Source organism: Lipotes vexillifer, unplaced genomic scaffold (genome assembly GCF_000442215.2).
Source record: "Lipotes vexillifer unplaced genomic scaffold, Lipotes_vexillifer_v1.1 scaffold811, whole genome shotgun sequence".
In the NCBI taxonomy this organism is placed as follows: domain Eukaryota; kingdom Metazoa; phylum Chordata; class Mammalia; order Artiodactyla; family Lipotidae; genus Lipotes; species Lipotes vexillifer.
The window spans coordinates 1,168,984-1,189,300 of record NW_006775554.1 but is presented as its reverse complement, the minus strand read 5'-3'; the positions used below and the strand labels follow the sequence as shown (position 1 = coordinate 1,189,300).

Sequence of the window (20,317 nt, the reverse complement as noted above, 5' to 3'; positions counted from 1 at the left end):
CCACCGTGATGAGACGCCCACGCACCACAACGAAGAGTAGCCCCGGCTCGGGCAACTAGAGAAAGCCCGCGTAGCAGCAATGAAGACCCAAAGCAGCCAAAAATAAAGTAAAATAAATGACTTTATTTAAAAAAAAAAAAAAAAAAAAAAAAGAGCTCAGGCTCCAGTAGCAGGCTTGGCTGAGTTCAGCTCCCACAGCGCTACCTTCTAGCTACGTGACATTGAACCACTTGCTTAAATGCCTCAGTTCTTCCTCTTTAAGTTGGGGGAGGATAACAGCACTCATAGGACTGTGAGTACTAAGTGCGCTCATACAAGTAAGGGCTCTAGCCCTTTGGGCATATTTAAGTGCCCAAAAGTCACTTAAGTTAGCAGAGCAAGAGGGACGCCCGCACCCTCTGGCCGCCAGCCCGCCACGCTTCCCGGAAAGCAGGCAGTCACTATAGTAACGACCACCTACTTCCGGAAGAAGTACGGCGCGCGGCGAGGGTCAATCCCAGCCGCACACATCAGCGAGCTGACTGAGGGGCTGTGGAGAGGCTAGTTGGCGGCGCCGTCAATCCCGGCCCGCCGCCTCACGGACCCGCGTGGGTGCTCTCGCAGGGCCGCTCGCTTCTGCAGCCTCGCGGACGCCCAGAGCCAGCCCTTCAGGCCTGGACGCTGGGGTGCGGCGGTGCAGCCATGGACTTCTCCAAGTTCCTTGCCGAAGACTTCGACGTGAAGGAGTGGATCAACGCGGCCTTCAGGGCTGGCCCCAAGGAGGTGGCGGCCGGGAAGGCGGACAGCCACGCGGCCACCCTGGTGATGAAGCTGCAGCTGTTCATCCAGGAGGTGAACCACGCCGTGGAGGGTAAGCGGCCGGGCAGAGCTCCCAGACGGGCCCGGGGCCCCCGGGGTTGCACGTAGTGCGCGGTAAACGTCGGCGCCTCCCATGGAGAGCGAGCGAGCCCTGCTCCGGTTCTCCCGCAGTCCTTACTGGGATATCCAGGAGAAGGTCTCAGCCCGCTACTCCTCTCTCTCTGCAACACTTGCGGACTTGGGATCTTGGTTTTCCACCTCTGGCGGTGCTGTCAAGTTTCCTTTTAAAACTCAAAAGAGTGAATTTTAAGAATATTAAATAATAGTCAACTGATCCTTACATTTGGCAAAAAAACATATAGAAGGTGTATAGGAATGACAAATCTGGGAAACATTGTTTTAATGGATTAAAAAAATTGTTTTATTGAAGTACAGTTGATTTACAATGTTGTGTTAATTTCTACTGTACAGCAAAGTGATTCAGTTTTATATATATCTATATTTATATATATATCTATATATACACATTCTTTTTCATATTCTTTTCCATTATGGTTCATCACAGGATCTTGAATATGGCTCCCTGTGCTATACAGTAGGACCTTGTTGTTTATCCATCCTGTATATAATAGTTTGCATCTGCTAATCCCAAACTCCCAATCCAACACTCCCCACCGCCCCTGTTTTAGTGGATCTTTATGTCAGTGGGAAGATAGGCTGTCCTGACGGGAGACTTTTAAGTATTGAATTCACTAACCAGAATAGTGAATTATAAAAAATGACACACCAGAACCATTTCATTAACTCCTCGACCTGGTTTTCATTCACTGTATGTTTATTCAGTGCATACTGCAGCCAGTCTCTCTGTTCGGCTCTGTGGGAAAGAGGCTCAGACTGCCCACGCTGGGAGCTTATGGTCCTGTAAATAGAACTTTGTTTTGTAGATGTGTCCACTGTTTAAGAAAAGGTGGAGGTGGGGGGACGCTTTATTTCACTGCAGATTCTTTATTGTACTTTGCATCTTTTAGTAATTATTGAGCATCTACTATGCACCTGCCAAGAAAGAGTTCTGGGGATGAAAAGTTTACCTTTCTAGAGCTTGCTGCCCTGTGGGGAGCATACGTGAACTGTTTAATTACAGTGAAGGGTGGCTTTACTGAGAGTAGAACCGGAAGCTGAGAGCTGGATGAAGCAAGCAATTATCTCTTGTCTGGGAGAATCATAAAGGGCTTTTCCCTGTGTTAGGCCTTGAAGGAAGACCTCACAGGGCCAAGATGGGGAGGACACTAATAATAATATAATCGCAAATGTCTGAATCCTTGGTATACATCAGGCACTGTTTTAAGTACTTTATATGCATTAACTAAGTGGTTCTCAACAGGGGTGGTGGGACTTCTCTGGTCCGCCTGCCAATGCAAGGTACACCGGTTCAATCCCTGGTCCGGGAAGATCCCACATGCCGCGGAGCAACTAAGCCCGTGCGCCACAACTACTGAGCCTGCGCTCTGGAGCCCGTGAGCCACAATTACTGAGCCCGCGTGCCTAGAGCCCGTGCTCCACAGCAAGAGAAGCCACCGCCTTGAGAAACCCACGCACTGCAACGAAGAGTAGCTCCCGCTCGCCAAAACTAGAGAAAGCCCACGTGCAGCAACAAAGACCCAAAGCAACCAAAAAAAACAAAAACAAAACATCCACCTTCCAGTGCACAGGACGCAGGCTCGATCCCTGGTCGGGGAACTAAGATCCCACATGCTGCGGGGCAACTAAGCCCGCACACTGCAACTACTGATCTCGTGCACCTCAATGAGAGAGCCTGTGTGCTGCAAACTACAGAGCCCACGCGCTCGGGAGCCCATGCGCCACAACTAGAGAGAGGAAACCCACACGCCACAACTAGAGGGAAGCCCGCACCGCAACAAAATATCCCACACACCTCAACGAAGAAGACCCCAGTGCTGCAACTAAGACCCAATGCAGCCAAAAAAATTTTTTAAGTAAGTATATAAATAAATAATCCCTGCATGATCTGGCTCCTGCCAACGTCTCCAACCCAAGAATAGATCTTGTTCAACATTGTATCTCCAGACCCTGGAAAACAGTTTGTGCCCAATAAATATCCACTGATTGAATAAATGAACAAATCAATCCTCCTATTAGAGTTCCTCAACAACTCCTGTTTGAGCCTCTGCAATAACTTCTCTTCACTGCAGACTTGGGACCTTGTTTCATCGTCCATAAAAATAAAGCTTTAAACCTCCAAAGCCTTCTCACTGCCCACGGGATGAAATTCAAACCTTCAGGATGGGCAAAGCATCTTTCACAATTTGATCCTAACCTACTTTTCTACCTTATCTCCAGCAGAAGTTCCTCCCATGAAAGTGCAATCCTTCAGTAATAATAACACTAATGACTAATATTTATTGATGTTATTGATGAAGCTCTGTTTGAACTTCCCGCCTTTCTCTGGACTGGTTAGGCCTTTTTATACCCACATGCCTCTGCATGTTCCCTCTCCCTTTAATACCAGAGAGATAGTAAAGTATAATGGATAACAGCCTGGGATCTGGAACCAGTTGCCTGGATTCAAATCCAGGCTCCCCATTCATTAGCAACATGATGCTGGGCAAGTTACTGACCTCAGCTGCAGTTTCTACAACTATAAAGTGGGAATAATAACTATGCCTATCTCTAAGGATTACTGTCATTTTAAAATTAGATAATCATGCCAAGGGGAGGGGGCACTATTAACAGTTTGGCCAGGACACTTCTTCATTGCTCAGGACTCTCCCAAGCACTGCAGGACATTAAGCATTGTTGGGTCATTTCCACTAAATGTCCTACCATAGCAACAACTAAAAAATTCCTACCAACTTCCGAATGTTGGGGGGGTGCAGGGGTGGCATTACCACCCCTGTTTTCTTTGTTTGTTTTTTTTTAATTTTATAAATTTATTTATTTATTTTTGGCTGCATTGGTTCCTTGTTGCTGTGCGCAGGCTTTCTCTAGTTGTGGCGAGCAGGGACTACTCTTCGTTGCAGTGCGTGGGCTTCTCATTGCGGTGGCTTCTCTTGTTGCAGAGCATGGGCTCTAGGCACGGAGCATGGGCTCTAGGCGCACAGGCTTCAGTAGTTGTGGCACGCGGGCTCAGTAGTTGTGGCTTGCGGGCTCTAGAGCACAGGCTCAGTAGCTGTGGTGCACGGGCTTAGTTGCTCCGCGGCATGTGGGATCTTCCCGGACCAGGGCTCAAACCCGTGTCCCCTGCATTGGCAGGCGGATTCTTAACCACTGTGCCACCAGGGAAGTCCCTCTTTGGTTTGTTTGTTTGGTTTTTTTTTTTTTTTTGGCCGCACTGCACAGCATGTAGGATCTTAGTTCCCCAACCAGGGATCAAACCCGCGCCCCCTGCAGTGGAAGCACAGATTCTTTTTTTTTCTTTATTTTAAGTTTTTTAAATTCTTTTTTTTGGGAATGCAGGGATATTTTTTTCTATTTTTTTATAGTTCTTTTATTTATTTTAAATTTATTTATTTTATTTATTTTTGGCTATGTTCGGTCTTCATTGCTGTGCACGGGCTTTCTCTAGTTGCGGCGTGCGGGGGCTACTCTTTGTTGTGGTGCGCGGGCTTCTCATTGTGGTGGCTTCTCTTGTTGCGGAGCACGGGCTCTAGGCACGTGGGCTTCAGTAGTTGTGGCACATGGGCTCATTAGTTGTGGCTTGCAGGCTCTAGAGCGCAGGCTCAGTAGATGTGGCGCACGGGCTTAGTTGCTCCGCGGCATGTGGGATCTTCCTGGACCAGGGCTTGAACCCGTGTCCCCTGCATTGGTAGGCAGATTCTTAACCACTGCGCCACCAGGGAAGTCCCCATGCAGGGATTTTAATGTCACATTAAAGAGTTTTGATTTGGTTTAAAATTAGTGTAATGGGAAGGTACTGGAGGATGTTTAAGCAGGGGAATGAGATGGTTTGATTTATGTCCCCATTCAGGAGACTATGGCTGTAGTCCAGAAGAGAGGTGACAGTGGCTTCGTCTGAGGTTATAGCATTAGAGATGGTGAGAAATGGGTAGATTTAAGGTATTTTTTAGGAGGAAGAAAGGGGAGAACTTGCTGATGGATTGGAATGAGGGATGAAAGGGGAAGAAAATCAAGAATGATGGTAGATTCTTGAACTGAGCAACTGGATGGAGGTGCCAAGTGTTCAGCAATGTTGAGAGAATTTTTAGTAAACATTCATAACCCACTACCTAGATTCTACAATGAGCAGTGTGCTATTCTCGCTTTATCACAGTTCTATCCATCCCTCTGTCCATCCATTCGTCCATCTTATTTTTGATTTCGAAATAAATCAGTATTTCAGAGTAAGTTACAGACATCAGTACACTTCACCCCTAGACATTTCAGTTGGAACCCTAAAAATTATAGAGTTCAGTACTTGTTACGGCTCTTTTTTTTACTAGATAAAATTTACATAAGGTGAAATGGAGGGACCTTATCTGATAAGTTTGGGTTTTGACAGATGTATACGCTAGTGTAACTCAACCCCCCATCAAGATGTAGAATGTTACCATCACTTCGGGAGGAGCCTCAGTCCCCTTTCACAGGGAGATTTGGCCCTTACCCTCCCAGAGACAACCACTGGAGGTGAGAGTTTGTTTGTTTGTTTGTTTTGCTTTTTTTTGGCCACACTGCAAGGTTCGTGGTGTCTTAGTTCCCCAACTGGGGATCGAACCCAAGCCCTCTGCAGTGGAAGTGCAGAGTTCTAACCACTGGACTGCCAGGGAATTCCCATGAGGTGATAGTTTTAAAATGGATACTAGAAAGAATTAAATTTATGTGTGGGCGTGTTGTGGAGAGGGAAGAAGAGGTTCAGCCAGACATGAAGAGTGACTCTGAGGTTCCGCAGGCAGGGGGCCAGGCTGGGACCATGACAGTGCTGTAAAAATGAGCGCCTGTAGAAATCACTGTTCCCTGGTGGAACAGTGGTTAAGAATTCGCCTGCCAATGCAGGGGACAGGAGTTCGTAGCCCTGGTCCAGGAAGATCCACATGCCACGGAGCAACTAAGCCCGTGCGCCACAACTACTGAAACCCGTGCACCTAGAGCCCGTGCTCCACGGCAAGAGAAGCCACTGCGATGAGAAACCCGCATACTGCAACGATGAGTAGCCCCAGCTCACCGCAACTAGAGAAAGCCCGCGTGCAGCAACAAAGACCCAACTCAGCCAAAAAAAAAAAAAAAAAAAAAAAAAAATCAGTGAAGTCTCTGTGCCTCGAAGAACTCTTTGTTCTGCCTTTGTTTTCTTAAAACTTTACTTAAGGTCAGTGCTGGAGACAGATTGTTATTTTATGGCAGAGCTGGATGAACAGGTTCCTGAAGCACGTCTTCAAGATGTTAAGGTTCCGTTCAATGCACTGGTGGAGCAGAAGGCTCTGGACTTCTTTGGTTGATTCCCCAGCGAATTGCTATTTAAAGGGCTATAGGGTTATGCTGTTAACCCTCCTGTTTCCAGATAACACGTCATGGTCTGCAAGAATTTTCAGATTTTATTCTACACTTGGGATGCCTGTTAAAAAAATGCAGGTTCCTTGATCTTGATCTTCCACCAGGATTCCTAAATAAGAATCTCTGGCATGTGGCCTGGGGACCTGCATTTTAACTGCATTCCAGCTGATGCTGTTGGTCTGTGGACTACATTTTGAAAAGACTGTGGAAAGCAGACATTGGGTCCAGACACACATTGGTTTCAGTTCTGAAATCTTGGGCAAGTTACTTAACCTCTTCTGAGACTTAGTTTTCTCATCTGTAAGAGGTCGCTGCTAATGATTGCCGTGGACATTAGGTGATATAATGTATATAAAGCACCTGGTGCAGAGTTGGCATTTACCACTGTCACGTTCCTCCATTCTCCTTCCTTGAAAAGGGAGTTGCTTGGGAGTTCCCTGGCGGTCCAGAGGTTAGGACTCGGTGCTTTCACTGCCAGGGTCCAGGCTCAATCCCTGGTTGGGGAACCTAAGACCCCAAAAGCCATGTGGTGTGGCCAAAAAAAAAAAAAAACCAAAAACCCAAGGAGTTGTAGTAAGAAGACAGCTGATGTTGGGTCAGATTGACAGTTTATTCACAGGGCCCTCACCATCATTCTGGGGAAGACAGGGACCCGCATAGGCCAGCTCTGCACCTCTCCCCCACCACAACTTTCCACAGGCTCAGAAAACTGCGTGGTTGGAAGTGCCTTAGGGAAGATTTGCTTCCTGCCGTCTGATTTATTCATATTGCTCACTGGTGAGTGATCTGACGTTCACCTTTGGTTCTTGGGTTCTTGCTGCAGAAACAAGTCACCAGGCCCTTCAGAACATGCCCAAAGTGCTCCGTGATGTAGAAGCCCTTAAACAGGAGGCATCTTTTCTGAAAGAACAAATGATTCTTGTCAAGGAGGACATTAAAAAATTTGAACAGGACACATCTCAGTCGATGCAGGTATTTTGGCTCCTGTCCTAAGTGTTGACTCTTGTTTTTGGAAGATGTTCACTTTCCTAGTGGGAGGTCAACCTTAACTCAAAATTGTGCCAAGCACTCAGACTACTCTTTTGTTTGGTTCTTTCAGCTTATTCATCTCTCTTTAGCACCGCTGAACAATTTAGTAATCGGTGTTGTATGGGGTACAGAGGCTCCCTAAAGGCAGGAGCATGCCACGATACTTACGTTTCGAGTTGCTGATGGAAGGTAGAGGAAATGGACCTGCCACTTCTTTAGTGTTCGACCCCTCATTTCTCTTCTAGGTATTGGTAGAAATCGACCAGGTGAAGTCCCGAATGCAGCTTGCTGCAGAATCTCTTCAAGAAGCCGACAAATGGAGCACACTGAGTGCTGATATCGAGGAGACATTTAAGACTCAAGTAGGTTTCTTGTTTAGGGGATGTTGTGACATCTCTTTAAGCAGGAACTTGAGGTTTGGAGAAACAAATGAGCTAGCTATGCACTCACAATCAGAAGGGCTAGTAAATAGCCAGGTATGGGAATATTCAGGCATAGGTTGGGGGCGATCTGAGACTGCTCTGAGTTTTTCCACCTTCTTTAGTTTGTGTCATCTGCTTGACTGAAGCGTTTTAGTCACAAAAGTGAGTTCAGGAAAAGCTTAAAAAGGCAGAGAAAATGGAGTAAATGGGAGTGTGGAACTTGGGCAGGGGTGCCCTACACACTGTGGGACCTTAGCCAGTTACTTTACCCTCCTTGGATAGCAAAGTGTGGAAAATAGTGATATTTTTGCTACCTGGTTATAAGGATGAAGTAAGATGATATAAAAAACTTTTTTTTCAATTGTAAAACAAAATGAATTATTTATCATCTCTTTTGCTATTTAAAAAATAACTTTAAAAAGTTTTTTAAAAGTTCTAAATGCACATGGGAAAAATTGAGTAAACAGGAATAAACAGTGAAAAATAAGTCTTTCTCATAGTTCTAACCCTCCCAATTCCCTAATTTCCCTTCTAAATACAAACCCTGTTGTGAGCTCTGTGCCTGCCTGTTCTTCCAGATAAACGCACACACATATATGTTCCTTGCCCTGTTTTTCCCCCACAAATGGTAGCGCATTGTGAATACTGCTTCGCACGTTTTTTTTTCAGTCAACAATCTATTATTCTGTCAGTTATTGTTACCTTTTTAAAAAAATTTTATTTATTATTTTTGGCTGCGTTGGGTCTTCATTGCTGTGCTCGGGCTTTCTCTAGTTGTGGCGAGCGGGGGCTACTCTTCGTGGCGGTGTGTGGGCTTCTCATTGTGGTGGCTTCTCTTGTTGGGGAACACGGGCTCTAGGCACGTGGGCTTCAGTAGTTGTGGTGCTCGGGCTCAGTAGTTGTGGCTCGCAGACTCTAGAGCGCAGGCTCAGTAGTTGTGGCGCATGGGCTTAGTTGCTCTGTGGCTTGTGGGATCTTCCTGGACCAGAGCTTGAACCCGTGTCCCCTGCATTGGCAGGCAGATTCTTAACCACTGAGCCACCAGGGAAGCCTTGTCCATTCTTAATTGAAGTAGCAGGGGTGTTTTAACATAAATATCCTCTATTCTGGTCTTTTTATAGGACATAGCTGTAATTTCTGCCAAGCTCACAGGTATGCAGAATAGCCTAATGATGCTTGTTGATACACCAGACTACTCAGAAAAATGTGTGCACTTGGAGGCGTTGAAGAACAGGCTGGAGGCCTTGGCCAGCCCCCAGATTGTAGCAGCATTCACATCTCAGTCTGTAGGTGAGTGCTGGCCATTTATCATCTCTCTGTACACCTCTTCACGAAGGTAAGGCTTTCTGAATCTTCAATCTTTAGAATGTCTTAATGTTGACTAAATTATGTAGATTGGGGCTTCCCTGGTGGCGCAGTGGTTGAGAGTCCGCCTGCCGATGCAGGGGACACGGGTTCATGCCCCAGTCCGGGAAGATCCCACGTGCCGTGGAGCGGCTGGGCCCGTGGGCCATGGCCGCTGAGCCTGCACGTCCGGAGCCTGTGCTCCGCAACGGGATAGGCCACAACAGTGAGAGGCCCGCGTACCGCAAAAATAAATAAATAAATAAATAAATAATGTAGATTGGAAGTCAGTCTGTAGCTTTATGGTGGTTGCCTTTTCTTCAGCATTTTATATGAACTTTTTCAAAATACAGAAAAGTTGAAATAACCATCAGTGAACACACCGTCTAGATTCTAGTGTTAGCATTTGCCACATTTGCTTTATCACATATCTACCCACCTATTCACCTCTCTATCCATCCACCTTATTTTTTTTAATGCATTTCAGAGTAAGTTGCAGACATCAGTATACTTCACTCCTAAACACTTTAGCATTCATATCAATAACTAGAGTTCAGTGTTGGTTTATGATTCTTTCTTTTTTTGAGGTAAAGTTTACATTTAGAAAAATGTACAAATCTTAAGTGTACCATTTGATGAGTGTAGATGCTGATCAAGTCCATTATGATGCTGTGTTATTTTCCAGTGATTTTTTTCAACCAGTAAGTTTATCTAACTCCCTTTCCATTTCATCCACAAAACTATTGGTTAAACAAGAAGCAGCAGCAGTAAAGCTGTTTTCTTACCTTCACAGCTATTTACATTGGCAGAATGTAGTCTGTATCCACAGCCCTGCTTCCTGCACTCTTGTTCATATATCACGCAAGCCCCTCTATTCTGGGGTTAATGTTCTCCTGAACCTGTTCAGTTGAAGGTCTCCAACAGCTGTATCATCACCAAACCCCAAGGCCTAATAGCACTTTATTACTTTTCTGTTTCTTTTCTTTTTTTTTTTTAATTTTTATTTTATTTATTTATTTGGGGCTGTGTTGGGTCTTCGTTGCTGCACATGGGCTTTCTCTAGTGGTGGTGAGTGGGGCCCGCTCTTCGTTGTGGTACACGGGCTTCTCATTGCAGTGGCTTCTCTTGTTGTGGAGCACAGGCTCTAGGTGCACGAGCTTCAGTAGTTGTGGTATGCGGGCTTCCGTAGTTGTGGCTCGTGGTCTCATAGAGCGCAGGCTCAGTAGTTGTGGCTCACGGGCTTAGTTGCTCCGCAGCATGTGGGATCTTCCCAGACCAGGGATCAAACCTGTGTCCCCTGCATTGGCAGGCAGATTCTTCTCCACTGCACCACCAGGGAAGCCCTACTTTTCTGTTTCTCATTGTCAACAACAGTTAACAATGTTTTTTACTCCCTCCTGTTCTGAGAATACGTTCTTCCCTTGGCTTCTGAGATGGAGCATCAGTTTTGTTTATATAATGGTACATTTCCAGTGGTGAAATTAAATCATAAGAAGTTCTGATATCTTTGTTTTTCTAGTTTGTTTAAAATTTATTTTTTTATTGAGGTAACATTGTTTTATAACATTATGTAAGTTTCCTGTGTACAGCATTATATTTCTACTTCTGTATACACTACAGCATGCTCACCACCAAAAATTTAGTTTCCGTCCATCACCATACAGTTGATCCCCTTTACCAATTTCGCCCTCCTGATGCCCCATCCCCTCTGGTAACCACTACTCTCTTCTCTGTATCTAAGTGTTTGTTTTTATTTGGCTTGGTTTTTTCATTTATTTTGTTTGTTTTTTATATTCCACATTTGAGTGAAATCATACGTTATTTGTCTTTGTCCATCTGACTTATTTCACTAAGCATAATACTCTCAAGGTCTATGCTTGTCGCAAATGGTAAGATTTTATCTTTTTATTTTATGGCTGAGTAGTATTCCACTATATATATCGCATCTCCTTTATCCAATCACCTGTTGATGGGCACTTAAGTTGGTTACATATCTTGGCTATTGTAAATAATGCAGCAGTGAGAAGTGCTGATATCTTAAGAGTTCTGATTGGTGTTTTATTTTGTTTTAGGATGGGTGAGCCTAGGCTTTAATAATTAAGAAAAGTCTATAGCTAGATAATTATATATGAATATGCAGACGTGCACATGTAAATTCCTATCATACATAAAAACGTTATAAAATTTCAGTATGCTGAGTTTGACCATGTAATGTATTATTAAACTAGGACACTTTTGAGAGGAAAAGGGAGTGCTTTCAATAATGCAGCTGGGGCAACAGGTGTAAACCATGACTGTCCTGGGCCAGCTGGGACATATAGTCACCCCTGTACTCATACAGTATAGAACCCTTGGAGAATGACCCTCTGGATAGTTGAGTTTTCAGTGTGGGTGAGAGCAGCTTAACCTCCTCATTCTGAACAGTAACATTATCTTCCCTCCAAAGATGGTTTCTTTCCACTCCAGTTCTCTCGATAGTCAAGACCTGCAAAGGTTTGGCCTCCCTTGCCCTGGTGGTGAAGTCACACCAAAGTGGGGCCCTCTTGGAACTCAACCCTGGAGAGTTGTGTATGTCTGTTCCCAGGAGCGAGTCATCTCTTTTGTAATCCCTGTGCTGTTCAGTAACTCCAAAGACAGAAACAAGTCTCAGTCAGTACTTGATACTATCCCATTAGGTAATTTTAAAAAGGTAAATATTGTCAAATTTTATTAAATGGCCTTTTAGCATCTTTCAAGCTCGAATGTGTTGTTTTTATTTCCTCTGACCTACCAATATGGCAAATCATATTAATAGCATTCCTAATTTTACATCATTCTTACAATTCAAGAACAAGCTCTACTTGTTCACTGTGTGTGTGTGTGTGTGTGTGTGTGTGTGTGTGTGTGTGTGAGAATATACTACTAGATATTTGCTGATATTTTATTTATTTATTTTTTGACCATGCTGCGAGTCTTTGTGGGATCTTAGTTCCCTGACCAGGGATCGAACCTGGGCCCAAAGAAGTGAAAGCACAGTCCATAACCACTGGACCACCAGGGAATTCCCCTGAAATTTTACTTAAAATTTTAAAATTGAGGTCCTGTAAGTGAATATCTCTGTTAGGTTTTAGTATCATGATTGTGTTGGCTTCACAAAAACAACTGGGACCGTTTCATTCTTTCTTACTATTAGGATTTAAATAGCATTTTAATCAAATATTGCCATGGCTCCATTGAAGGCTTTCTGTCTGCAGTTCAGCTTGGGTATAAGTATGAGGACCTCTGCCTTCTTTTTTTGTTTGTATTTGCTTTACTGTGTCTTTGCCTATTTTGTCTTAACCCTCAAACTTCCCGAGATGTTTTATTTTAGACTTGTCTGTTGGAGATGGCACATAGTTGAATTGTATTTTTTGATTTAATCCTGGTATTTCTTTTTTAATCAGTGACTTTATCCCATTTAGGTTTTTCTTTTTAACAGAAATTTCCAGTCTTACATGTTTCTATTTTTATATTTTCTTCTTTATGTTTCTGTTTCTTTTGATCTCTATATTTTGCTATGTTTTCTTTGTGTTTTTTTCTCATGGATAACTTGAAAGATACATAACTTGTTTTTAGTTTTAGTAGTGACTTATGACTTCAAATAATAAACGAAATTTTTTTCTCAGTTTATCAACCTTGTAAATGAAACAATATATGATTCCCTCAATTAGTGCATTTACACTCCCCTCCCTTTCTCCCACCCTTCACCCTCCCCCTGCCCTATTCTAGAATATTGCATAGTCTAGAATTTTTCTCCATGGTATACCATCAAATTAATAATTTTTTATCATGTAGCTTTCTCTCTGAAATGTAAACATTATAAAATTTTTGTGTTTTATAATATTTTATTTTTATATAACTGTTTTATAACCAAAAATTGCCATGGTTGTCTATGCTTAATATCATGTTTTTAAGTGGATTCAGTCTCATTTCCAGACTTTTCATCCCACATTTTCCCTATTTGTTAATTCTTTTTTCTTTTCTTTTTCTTTTTTTTTTTGGCCACACCGCGTGGCCTGCGGGATCCTAGTTCCCTGACCAGGAGTGGAAGCCAGGCCCTCGGCAGTGAGAGCGTGGAGTCCTAACCACTGGACCACCAGGGAATTCCCTGTTAATTCTTTACTTTGAGGCTTCTCTTCATTAGCAGGATTCTGTTTTTAAGTAGACTTTTTTTTCCCTCAGGAAGGGCATGGGGATCATATGTATATCCTTGGTATTTAAGTAAAGAATGTGTTTTTATTGCTTTTCCATGTAGAAAAGAATGACTGCTTTTGGAATTCTTGGTTCATACTATTTTTCCTTCAGAAATCTAGAGACGTTGCTTCCTTGTCTTCTGCCAACTATATTCTGATGTTCAGTATGGGACTGGCCTGCCTAGTTTTTTCTTTGTACGTAGTATTTTCCTTGAATAGTTAAAATAGGGTGGGCAAACATTGTCTGTAAAGGGCCAGATAATAAATTTTGGGGCTTTGTGGGGCATATGGTCTGTAGCACAAATACTTAATTCTGCAGTCGTGGCACGAAAACTCATATGTAAATGAATGAGCTTCACTGTGTTCCAGTAACATTTTATATACAAAAACAGTTGGTAACTTGGCTCATAGTTTGCTGACTTCTGGCTTATGACTTCTGGCTTTTACCCTGTAGTTTAGTTACTTTACTAGGTTATTTTTCAGTTTTGAAAATTTTTAATGTTTTCTGGAACATAGTATCTTATTTGCTGATTCATATTTTTCTTCATTTCTAGAAAATTTCTTTCTTAAAAGACTTTTTCTTCTATTTCATTTATTTTCTTTTTCATTTTTGAGAACATCAACTATCTGTTCATTAGCTCTTCCTTCCCCCCTCAACATATAATATGTTCACGCTGGTCTCTTTTGGCTCTTTGCCAACGATCTCCTCTCCTCCGTAGTCTGTTATTTTTCAAAAGTCTGTCTTCCACTTGATCAATAGCATTTTCTAAAGTATGTGTTCTGCTCTTTGTTCTTCTAATTAATTTTTAATTCATCATATCATTATTTATTTCCTAATTTTTTTTCTTAGCTCTGCCAGCCTCCCTTTATATCTCATTGTGATACCTTAGATCCTATTGAAGAAAACATATACCTTGCGTAATTTCCTTGAGAATGTGAAGCAATTGTAGTGTAAAATTTTCTCCTCTTTCCTAAGGTAAATCTTTTGAAGTGCTCTCTCTTTTAAGAAAAGTTTTTTTAAAATTTCAGTTTTGTTATTTATTATTTATTTTTAATTAGTTAATTAAGTTTATTTTGGGGGCTGTGTCTGGTCTTTTTTTAAAATTTTAATTAATTTATTTATTTTATGTATCTGTTTTGGCTGCGTTGAGTCTTTGTTGCTGTGCTTGGGCTTTCTCTAGTTGCGGCGAGTTCGTTGGGGTGTGCAGGCTTCTCATTGCAGTGGCTTCTCTTGTTGCGGAGCACGGGCTGTAGGCACGCAGGCTCAGTAGTTGTGGCGCACAGGCATAGTTGCTCCGCGGCATGTGGGATCTTCCCGGACCAGGGCTTGAACCCCTGTCCCCTGCAATGGCAGGCAGATTCTTAACCACTGCGCCACAAGGGAAGCCCTGTGTCTGGTCTTAGTTGCAGCACACAGGGTCTTCGTTGTGGCACAGGCTCTTCATTGTGGCATGTGGGCATCTCTCTAGTTGTGGCGTGAGGGCTTCCATCTAGTTGTGGCACACAGGCTTAGTTGCCCTGCAGCACTTGGGATCTTCGTTCCCCAACCAGGGATCGAACCTGCGTCCCCTGCAGTGAAAGTCAGATTCTTTACCACTGGATCACCAGGGAAGTCCCTAAATTTCCGTTTTAAATCCAAGGTCATGAGGCTTTTCCTTTGTTTTTTTCCTAAGAGTTTTATAGTTTTAGCTCTTACATTTAGGTTGTTGAACCATTATAAGTTAATTTTTGTATATGGTACAAGGTAAGGGTCCAACTTCTTTCTTTGGCATGTGGACATCCAGTTTTCTGAGCAACATTTTTTTTCCTGAGCACATTTGTTAAAAGGACTGTTCTTTCCCCATTGAATGGTCTTGACATCCTTGTCGAAAATTATTTGACCATGTATGTGAAGGTTATTTCTGAGCCCTTTATTCTGTTCCATTAGGCTGTATATATATCTGTCCTTATGCCAGTACCACATAGTTTTGATTATTGTTGCTTTGTAGTAACTTGAAATCATGGATTGTGAATCAACCAATGTTGTCCTTCTTTTTCAAGATTGTTTTGGCTATTTGGGGTCCCTTGAAATTCCATATGAATTTTAGAATGGGTTTTTCTGTTTCTCCAGAGAACACCATTGAACACCATTTTGGAAGGGATTACATTGAATCTGTAGATGGCTTTGGTAGTATTATCATCTTAACAATACTCAGTCTTCTAATTCATGAACATAGCATGTCTTTTTATTTATTTGTGTCTTTTAAAATTTCTTTCAGCAATGTTTTGTCACTTTCAGTGTACAAGTCTTTTAGCTCCTTGATTATATTTATTTCTAACTATTTTATTCTTTTTGATGCTATTATAAATGGAATTGTTTTCTTAACTCTTTTTTTCAGATTGTTCATTGTTACTGTACAGAAATGCAAGTGAGTTTTGGTGTGTTGATTTTTTATTCTGCTGCATTAACTTATTCTAACCGTTTTTTTTTTTGGTGGAATCTTTAGGGCTTTCTATAAATAAGATCATATCATCTGCAAACAAAGATATTTTTCCTTCTTCCTTTCCTGTTTGAATGCTTTTTACTTCTTTTTCTTGCATAATTATTCTGGCTAGAACTTCCAGTACTAAGTTGAATAGAAATTGCAAAAGTGGGCATACTTGTCTCGTTCCTGATCTCAGAGGAAAAGTTTGAAATGGTCTTTCACCATTGAGTATTATGTTAGCTGGGGGCTTTTCATATATGGCCTTTATTTTGTTGAGGTTGTTTGCTTCTATTCCCAGTTTTTTGAGTGTTTTTGTCATGAAAAAGTATTGAATTTTAACAGATGCCTTTCTCCATCAGTTGAGTTGATCAAGTGGATATCTTTCCTTTGTTCTGTTAATGTGGTGTATTTCATTCATTGATTTTCATATGTTGAACCTTCCTTGCATCCCAGAGCAAATCCCACTTGGTCATGGTGTATAATCCTTTTAATATGCTGTAGAATTCAATTTGCTAGTATTTTGTTGAGGATTTTTATATCAATCTTCATCAGGAATATTAACCTGTAGGTTTCTTTTCTTGTAATGTCTTTGTCTGGCTTTGGTATTAAGGTAATGCTGCCCTCATAGAATGAATTAGAGAGTATTCACTGCTCTTCAATTTTTTTCAGAGAGGTTGAGAAGTATTGGTATTAATTCTTTAAGTGTTTGGTAGAATTAATCAGTGAAGCCATCTGGTGTGCTTTTCTTTGTTGAGAGGTTTTTGATTACTGATTCAATTATTAGTTTTACGTCTATTCAGAGTTCCTATTTCTTCATCATTCAGTCTTGGTACATTGAGTATTTTTAGGAATTTTTTCATTTCATCTAATTTATCCAATTTGTTGGCATATAATTGTCCATAGTACTTTCTTATAATTCTTTTTATTTCAGTAAAATTAGTAGTGATATCCCCTCTTTCATTTCTGATTTTATTTATTTGAGTCCTCTTCCTTTTCCTTAGTGAATCTAAGTAAAGTTTTATCAATTTTTTTCATCTTTTCAAAGAATCTTTTCAACCCTTGATTTTGTTGATTTTTGTTTTGTTTCTGTATTCTCTATTTACTTATCTCTGCTCTGCTCTTTATTATTTCTTCCCTTTTGCTAAATTTGGGTTTAGTTAGTTTGTTTTTTATTTTCTTAGTTCTATAAGATGTAGCGTTTAGGTTGTTGATTTGAGCTCTTTCTTCTTTTTTAGTGTATGTACAGCTATAAATTAGCTCTTTGGGCTACTTTTGTGGCATCCATAAGTTTTGGTATGTTAGGTTTTTGTTTTCATTTGTCATTTTCTAATTTCACTTGTGGTATCTTCTTTGACCCATCGGTTGTTTAGGAGTGTGTTGTTCAATTTCCACATATTTGTGATTTTTCCAGTTTTCTTTCTTCTGTTTTTAGTTTTCTACCAGTGTGATCGGAAAAGATACTATATGATTTATATGATTTTAATCTTTAAAAATTTATTAAGACTTGTTTTGTGGCCTGAGATACGGTCTATCCTGGAGAATGTTTTATGGGTACTTGAGTATGTGTATTCTGCCATTGTTGGGTGGAATGTTCTGTACTGTCTGTTAGGTCTAATTGGCCTGTAGTGTTTGTTGAAGTCTCTGCTTCCTTATTATCTTCTCTCTGGTTGTCCTTGACGTGCTCTCTGCATGCACCTTCTGTATGCTCTGTTCCTTTTCTTTTTTACCCCCTGTGGTACTTTTGCATAGGTCACATGCTGGAATTTTTTTGTTTGTATTTGTTTCTATTTATTCATATTTGTATGTGGGTGCTTTTTTCTGGGTCTACTGTTTACTGAAAAATAGTTAGCATGGGACCTCCTTGGATACCCCTCCTTTGTTGACCTGGACTTGGTTGAGAGATTTCCTCTTGCCCTTGATTTAAAGGCTATGTTCTGTGTTGTGCTTTTCAGTTGCCCAAAGAGAATGGGTTCAGGACTCATCTCCAGGCTTTTCGTTCCATATCTTCCCCATTTGTCAATTCTTTATTTTGAGTCTTCTTCTCATTAGCAGGATTCTAGGACTGGAGCCGGGCCTTTGGAAAATCACCATCTGGCAGCTTTATTCCTCATGTTTTCTCATGAATTTGTGGCAGCTACAGACCATGGAACTCACCTGCGTGGTTTGGGTGTATGTCTAGTTATGTGAGGTTAGGGGAGTAGGAGTGGCGGCAGGCAGCTCCATGAATTTAAGTTTTTTCCTTTCCTTCTGTGTGAGTTGGCTACTTGGTGCTGGAATCAGGTTTGAAGAATGCTCTGTGGGTCAGGATCATGGGCTTTGGTTTTGGGGTTAGCTGTTTTTGACAGCTTTCATTCACAGATCTGAATCAGGCTTGATTCCAGATTCTACTCTCTGTAGGCAGGATGCCGATTCAGAAGGGGGAAATGGCGCTTTTCAGCCCTGTGGCTGTCCCTGTCCCACTGCTGAGCTGGTATGGAAGCAGGCCTTCCCCTGCCTGCCCAGTCCTCCCTTGGCTCCCAGTCTTTACCTTTCCATCACACTGCTTCATTCGTGATACATCCAGAGTTCTCCCAGCATCCCCACTCATCTGCCAAAATGATTGAATATCTGATTGGTATTCTGTGAAGTTTGGCTTTTTTTTGGCCATGCCCTGCAGCATGTGGGATCTTAGTTCCCCAACCAGGGATCGAACCCACGCCCCCTGCATTGGAAGCGTGAGTCTTAACCACTGGACTACCAGGGAAATCCCCTCCGAAGTTTGTAGTACAGACATTTTCCTGGCTTCAACACAGATGAATGATATTGTGTTTCTCTTTGGGTGGTTAATTTTGAATATTTTTTTAAAAATTAATTTATTTTTGGCTGCATTGGGTCTTCGTTGCTGCACACGGGCTTTCTCTAGTTTCGGCGAGCGGGGGCTGCTCTTCATTGCAGTGCATGGGCTTCTCATTTCAGTGGCTTCTCTTGTTGTGGAGCATGGGCTCTAGGCTTCAGCAGTTGTGGCTCGTGGGCTCTAGAGCTCAGGCTCAGTAGTTGTGGCGCACAGGCTTAAATGTTCCGCGGCATGTGGGATCATCCTGGATCAGGGTTTGAACCCGTGTCATCTACATTGGCAGGTGGATTCTTAACCACTGCGCCGCCAGGGAAGTCCCTGGGTGGTTAATTTTGGTATCAGGAAGGGCTTTTTTCTGCCACAAAAGTAATATGCTCTTTAATCAGTCATCTTTCCTAGAAGGCCAAGGTGCTTCTTTACTAACAGTTTTTAAAGGAAAATCTGATAAATTAGTACATCCCCAACACATTACCCACAATCTTCACACATGCATGCCTGTTTCATTTTACACAACCAATGAATTCAGTTGATAAAGTGAAGCAACTTTTTGGAGCCTGATTTTACATATGGCAGGGATATTCATTTATTTAAATGATCTTATGAAAATGATAAGCATTTTAAAAGTAAATAGTCATTAAAAATTAATTAATTTATTTTTGGCTGCACTGGGTCTTCATTGCTGTGTGCGGGCTTTCTCTAGTTGTGGCGAGCGGGGGCTACTCTTTGTTGCGGTGCACGGGCTTCTCATTGCGGTGGCTTCTCGTTGCAGAGCATGGGCTCTAGGCGCACGGGCTTTAGTAGTTGTGGCTCACAGGCTCAGTAGTTGTGGCTCGCGGGCTCTAGAGTGCAGGCTCCGTAGTTGTGGCGCACAGGCTTAGTTGTTCCGTGGCATGTGGGATCTTCCCAGACCAGGGCTCGAACCCCTTTTCCCCTGCATTCGCAGGCAGATTCTTAACCACTGAGCCAGCAGGGAAGTCCCAAGATTGCTATCCTTCAAAGACTTTACACACTGATGGAGGGTGAGGCTGGGAGAAGACAAGTACACAAATAATTTTGTGACAAGATGGAATGTGAAAACTGCCTTAGGCCTCCCCAGGATGAAGGGAAGGATGAAACAAAATCGAGGAAGCTTTTATGAAAGAGCTAGTATATGTGCAGAACCTTGAAAGAGATGAATTAAAACATTTTTAATTGTTTGATTATAAAATAATACATATATAGGTTATTAAAAATTTGAAAAATGGAGAAAAATATAAAAAAGAAAATGATATACCAGTAAAATGATATACTCACCACCCAGAGGTGACTGTTAGTATTTTCTTCCAGTTCTTTTCCCTTTGTGTACATGTATCTTTTAAGGAAAGTATGTACATTGAGTATATGCAATTTTATATCTTTTTTGCTCCCAGTCAGCAATGTAGCATGAGCATTTTCTCATGGATCTAAGATTTTGATAGGTGAGGAAAAGTATTTAGGGCAGAAGGAATAATATATATTTGAATGGTATAGAAATGAGAAAACTCAGGGACTGTTTTGCGAATAATAATTAAACCCATTTTGTGGAATGAACATTGGCATGTGGTATCTGATTGAGTCACATGTTCTACCCTTAACTTCACTTGTTTTTCATATTTATGATCTCCACACATGAGTTAATTCATTGTCTTGGTGGGAACTTCTGAATACTAGCTCATGTATAGTCCACATTTATCC

General features: G+C 41.9%; 1 protein-coding gene and 1 non-coding gene across 2 annotated transcripts in view; one reads left to right on the top strand and one right to left on the bottom strand.

The window, feature by feature from the left end:
- Positions 1-501: 501 nt before the first annotated feature.
- Positions 502-20,317, top strand: part of COG7 (component of oligomeric golgi complex 7) — an 85,002-nt gene continuing 65,186 nt past the window's right edge. Inside the window, exons 1-4 of the mRNA XM_007449981.1 lie at positions 502-850; positions 7,124-7,272; positions 7,575-7,691; positions 8,873-9,041. Coding sequence (XP_007450043.1) covers positions 682-850; positions 7,124-7,272; positions 7,575-7,691; positions 8,873-9,041 — 604 coding nt within the window. The 5' untranslated portion in view covers positions 502-681. The remainder of the gene's footprint in view (positions 851-7,123; positions 7,273-7,574; positions 7,692-8,872; positions 9,042-20,317) is intronic.
- Positions 5,507-5,579, bottom strand: TRNAG-UCC (transfer RNA glycine (anticodon UCC)). Its single transcript has one exon. It is a non-coding gene; the product is annotated as a tRNA-Gly (tRNA).